Here is a 5,781-nt window from a genome sequence, read left to right as displayed (position 1 = left end):
AGAGCAAAATGAAACGACGAAATCACGTGACGTAGGATCAGTATTGTCGAAAATGCCTGAATTGATGAAAAGCTGATTTAACTAGCATGAATACTACTGCTTTCATATGTAAAGATCAGGTAGCCCTAGGCCTTCTTCAACTGTATTTCTCGATTGAAGAAATAAAGTCATAAGAAAAACGTACGACAGTACGTGACCATTTTTTACGGTAAAAAAAAACTCTTGATCGATTTAGGATTTGAGCTTCTTATCACTTATGAATCATAAGCTACGGTTATTTTGAACTTACCAGTGCAACCACAATCGCCAGTGAACAGCAAATGAAGATTATTTAATGATCTTTAGTTTCTACTTTCCTGCTATGGAATCAAATGTTCCCTTCATGTAGGAAGGCGATTGGGTAGAACGTCTACTGACGTCATTCCTGCGATGACAGGTGAAATGATATATGAAGATCGCTTTCTGAATTCCCACTTGACGATCGAGTTCCATAGTGGACGGCGAGAAGTAAACCTGCTCGCTCCTTGAAAATGCAATTTGGGACTTCTCTTCATCAGAATATAAGCACTTTCAATATGAGCGGTGTCTTAAAGCTACATAGAACTGGCAATGGATCTATGGACTCCCTCTCAACCGCATTACCGCCTTTCGTGTCTCAACTATTCTATTACTACGCCATGGTTATTCTCATCGTCTCTGTGGCTTCAAACCTTCTTGCTTTAGTAGCATGCCTTCAGTCGTACTGCCGTAACCCATCTGTAATGCTAGGCTATCTTGCCAGTCTTAGTGTTGCAGATCTGTTGTTTGGACTCTTGGCTTCCTTTAATGCGAGTGTTCATTTTTCATTATCAGGAGAGCTGGCATGCAAGCTGGAAGGCTTTTTAACAGAGACGTGCTATACTTCGACAATATTGATCCTGAATGCTATCAGCTATGAAAGAATGACGGTTGTAGCGACTCCAATTTTGGCACGAACAAGACGCTTCAAGTTCCGAAGATGGCTCCCATTACTCGTCTGGTTGATCTCGCTATTCATTTGCAGTCCTTTGTTATTTATCTATAGTCAAACTCCAGGTTATTGCACCAACAAACAGCTTGGAAGTATTGCTCGTCAGGTCTTTTACGCCTTTCAAACATTCACTCTTTTCTTTGTATCTCTCGTCTTCATGGTCTGGGCACATATAAGAATTTTTAAGACATTAGCAAAGCATAGTGTATTTAGACTAAGTTCCTCAGGCACATCTTCGATTTTTCGTAGTGAAGAAAAACTGTCCAAGATGTTGGTAGTCGTCGTAATAGTTTTTTGTGTGTCTTATATTCCTTTTATGACTCTTTTTCTGATGGCAAACTTTGGACTTGAAGAAAATACATTAATCTGGAAAACCTCTTGGAGGGTTTCCCAGCTGCTAGTCTTCACACAGTCTTGTGTAAACCCGTTTATATATTGTTTTTTCAGCAGACAATTCCGCAAGGCTTGTAGAGATGTACTAACTTGCCGTTGTAGAGCTGTAAAGGTTTCTAGCAGGAGAATACGGGCTGTTTCTCGAGGAACGTCGCTAGAGCTTCAAACTGCTCACATTTTTGAAACGCCGCGGGTAGGCGCGAACGAAAAAGAAGTCACTGTATTGTAACACTGCCATCATTAGTTAACTTCATTAACAACAAGTCTTTCACGTGGACCCTTTTTTTTCGTTTCAACTATCTTAGCAAACGTTTGATTTAGCCTGGGTACACACTGTAAAAGAAAAATATTTGCTTTTTGTTCAAGAAAAGAGAAAGAATATCACAAAAGTTGGAAAACGACAGGACAAAGCCTAAAAAGGGCCCTAAGCAAACTTGCTTGAAATGCACTTATTATCTTCTTTTCCGAGTACAGAAAAGGAAAATATGTGTTAAAACCTACGAGAAGGAAATGGAAATTGAGAGACTTGAGTACATGAATGAAAACGCCTGGAGCATGTTTTCAGTATTTGGAGTAGTCGATATATCAACCACACTGATATCCATTAAATACTGTACTGTATTCTCATAAGCAAAGCTAGCTGAGTATTATCGGCTCTGATGTATGTATACATGTGTCGATCAAAATGGCAACTAGGAACCATTTGTTTTGCGGACAAGACGCGTGGTTATATCTTGGTTTGAGGGTTGATTGCATATCGATAGCATCAAACACTTAGCTTGAAAACCAGGAGGTACACAAGTCAAGTCTTTGATCTTAAGAAGGATTCTTTGGGTACGCCTAAAGCAATACTAATTTTTGATATTTTTACAGCCAATCCATGTGGCCGGTGCACTGGCTCGAGCCCTGCGGACACGATATGTGAATTGAATTTGTTTGATGTGTTGCTCTTTCTCCCTTCGTTAAAATCAACATGTGAGTTGGGCGTTGTGTGCATAGAACATTGAATGTAGTGGTAGTGTGTGTGAGTGAAAAGTGCCTTCAATTAATGAGAAAGCGCCGGAACGACGTAAATAAAGATATATATTTTTATCTTTACAGCCATAAGCGTTCAGCTCGCTCGTTCTGGGGTTTTCCGGCAAAGCTGTTTTTACAATCATCTATGTCATACACGGGAAGACTAGTTTCTGATTTATTACAAAGTCGTCGAGGTTGATTTGAGCTGAAACCTTAGTGTAAGTTATCATTCGATCCAATAGAATCGCTATCATCATTCACGTATCGAAAATCTTCCTCCGATCCAGAATGCACCAGCCAAGTAGATATGATAGTAGTACAGAGCCTGACTGTTATCTCTGTTACTGATCGTATTACTTAGCGAACAGACTTAAAATAAGTGGAAGAAGGGGATTAAAGATTCAATACTCAACGAAAGCCAATCTAAAGTCCTTTGTAATAACGCTTTCTCAGCCCCCGGGAGGTTTGTTCTTATTCTTTGCGGCATTCACAAAAATTCCCAGTTTTGAATCAAAAGATGTGACTGAGAAACTTCTGAAAGACCAACGTTAAAATGAAAAGAAAAGACGGCACCCTGCTTTGATGTAAACTAATTCTCTATTCTTAGTTCTTTTCTTTTGCATTTTTTTCTGTTTATTCTATTCATTCTTGTTTTATTTCATGCGCTCTCTATTTTTCTTTTCGTTCTTCCTTAACTCGTTGTCGTCATTTTCATTCTTTCTTTCCCCTTCGTTCTTGGTTGATCCTTTTTTATATTGTTTTGATCGAATCAATTACGATATTGTGACATAAGAATTCACGAATGTATACTTTCATTATGCATTACTCTACTAACAATTTGTTTTCAATTTCATTATCTTTAAGTCTTCGTGACCGATAAGCTTGTGCAATCTGCAGTCGTGTTATCATTCTTCCGAGTGACTGGGAAATGAGTTCCTGACCATGCCGCACTCATCGCCATTTTTGCAATTTTTTTGACTGAAGTCATGAATCAAACTCGTTGAAATCTTGAACTTAATGTCATTTCAATTTTAAAATAAATATGGCGGTCGCATTAAACAAACATGACAGTTGTATAAAGTGTTATTTTTATAAAAGTTTTTTTTGTGTGTCAGGTGTAGAGAGAAAAAACAAAATATCAAAAACCCTTAGGAAAGCACAGGAGAGCGCATATAAACAACTCCGACATTCACGTCATAATGGTTTGTAACACAGACAACTAAATGACGATATTTCGTAACAGCGGCCTACTATAGCTTTTCCTTCTAAAGTAGACATATATATATATATACTGCCTCCAGCTAGCCTGAGTATTTTTCTTAAAAGCATCACACTCACAAAACTAGTGGATTACTTACTGGGGAAGCGTGGGGTGGGTATTAACGACAGTTTCACTTCATCAGTAGCTTGCATAACGGAGGGAGCTAGGGCGTGATATATTAGACGTCAGAGAAAGATGAGACAAGGGAAATTAAAAGATTCCAGCTGATTCTCTTCAATTAAAACTGCAAATACATCAATGAATCAATATTTATCTGCGCTTAGAAAACTCATCAATAATTTATGAAGGAAACACAATAAAAATCATGACCACGAAGGAGGTTTTATATCTGATACAGATTCGTCTTCATTTGCATAAACTTTAACTTGGATTTTCCTCGGCTACGCCTCGTGTTTTTAAATCCTGATAAAACACTTCTTCTCGTTTATTAAAAACTACATAACGACGTTGCCATGACAACGATGATTTCTTAATAAACTCATGACGTGACTTACTCGACACAAAAGAATGCAAATCACCTGCTTATATAGGATATTTTCTCTTTTCTTCTCTTCATTTCGCATGTCTATATTTTCGACACTTGCCCTTCTTTTGTGGGTTTTACCTTAAATACGTTTACTATTTTACTATTGTTTTGTTTGCTATTGAATCAAGCCAACTAGAAATCTTGACGTCTTTACTAATTTAGTGTAACCATTTCCACGACTGCAAACTTGACATTTCCTTCCTCGCCAGATTCGCTGATGTTTGCTCTCGGATTCACGTTCCCTTTTGTTCAAATATCTGTGCAGATCACGTAGTTTTCTATCAGGAAACGAATTACAAATTAAAAATGCCTTCAGCATTTAATAACTCACGATCTGATCACTAATTGTTTCTACGAGAATTTTTTTAAAATTTTGTTCTGGTGAGCTTCAGGTTGAGGCTGTTAGGGTCGAAAATTTATGCCGTCCAACCTATGAGGTAAAAGGGATACAGTTTCAGGATATAGTTAGTGGTTTCATGTAATTATTGCCCATTAAACAACAGTTCTGAATACTAATGGGTCTCAGACCGATCATATATACGCTTATTTAAAACTACAGATTCAATCATGAACATATTGCTTTTCGAAAAGTTTGATCGTAAGAAGAAAAAAGTCGTAACACAATCCGATAATTTTTGTTGATTATATGATTTTAAGGGTTAGGAGATGTGCACTTTGAAAGAGCTGCGATACGTGACCAATTTGAATCTTTATTCTTCTGTAATAAATAGATTGGGATTGGGATTGGGATTGGGATTGGGATTGGGATTGGGATTGGGATTGGGATTGGGATTGGGATTGGGATTGGGATTGGGATTGGGATTGGAATTGGGATTGCTAAAACCTATCAGGAAAAATAAGGTTTTTGTCCCTTGAAATATTTGACAGTTTGTAAGGCTTTTTATTTCATCAGTTAGACCATTTATTTTGAATGCCATTTAACAATCATTCGCCGAAGGCAAAGTGAATATCGAAGTGAATATAAAATATTTTTAAAATACGCGTGCGCCGATTTGCTGGCTAAGGTGTTTATATCAAAGGACAGAACACTTTAAAATGTTTTATATAAATAATATAAAACGGTTGCTTACGTGTGTGTATTGTGATATAAACACTCTGGGAACTGTAGAGCACTCTTCTAAGCCTCGTGTTCCTAAGCTTTCTTTTCCTGTACTCTACAGTTCCCAGCGTGTTTATATCACAATACAGAGACATGCGCGCATTATTCTACCACCCCGCATTCAGGAACTCTTTCATATACCATCCAGACCATCCAAGTGTTATGGACAAGGGCGTAACCAGGGATCTTGCAGGGAGGGTGCACAGGGAATGGAAATGGAACTATGTCGAAACTAACAGCCGTCTGGAGAAGGAGTATTCCAATGATTTGCAGAACCAAAACAATATATATATATATATATATATATATATATAAAACGAAAACGATATTGCAGAACCAAAAAAAACAAAAAACAAAAAACAAACAAAACAATATTGCAGAACCAAAAAAAGAAATATAAAAAAAAAACAAAAACGAAAACGATATTGCAGAAC

The 5,781-nt window shown here is 37.4% G+C and overlaps 1 protein-coding gene across 1 annotated transcript; it reads left to right on the top strand.

Annotated features, from left to right (window-relative positions):
* The first annotated feature begins 488 nt into the window (after positions 1 to 488).
* Positions 489 to 2,998, top strand: LOC116305728 (QRFP-like peptide receptor). Its single transcript, XM_031715695.2, has one exon. The coding sequence runs from the start codon at positions 531 to 533 to the stop codon at positions 1,629 to 1,631; it is 1,101 nt and encodes a 366-aa protein (XP_031571555.2). The 5' UTR covers positions 489 to 530; the 3' UTR covers positions 1,632 to 2,998.
* The last annotated feature ends 2,783 nt before the right edge of the window (positions 2,999 to 5,781 follow it).

This window comes from Actinia tenebrosa, unplaced genomic scaffold (assembly GCF_029948245.1).
Source record: "Actinia tenebrosa isolate PJP-AT-01 unplaced genomic scaffold, QUT_ActTen_1.0 PGA_scaffold10__47_contigs__length_13832649, whole genome shotgun sequence".
Taxonomy (NCBI): Eukaryota; Metazoa; Cnidaria; class Anthozoa; order Actiniaria; family Actiniidae; genus Actinia; species Actinia tenebrosa.
The sequence above is the reverse complement of the archived record's forward strand: the minus strand, read 5'-3'. Positions and strand labels throughout refer to the sequence as shown.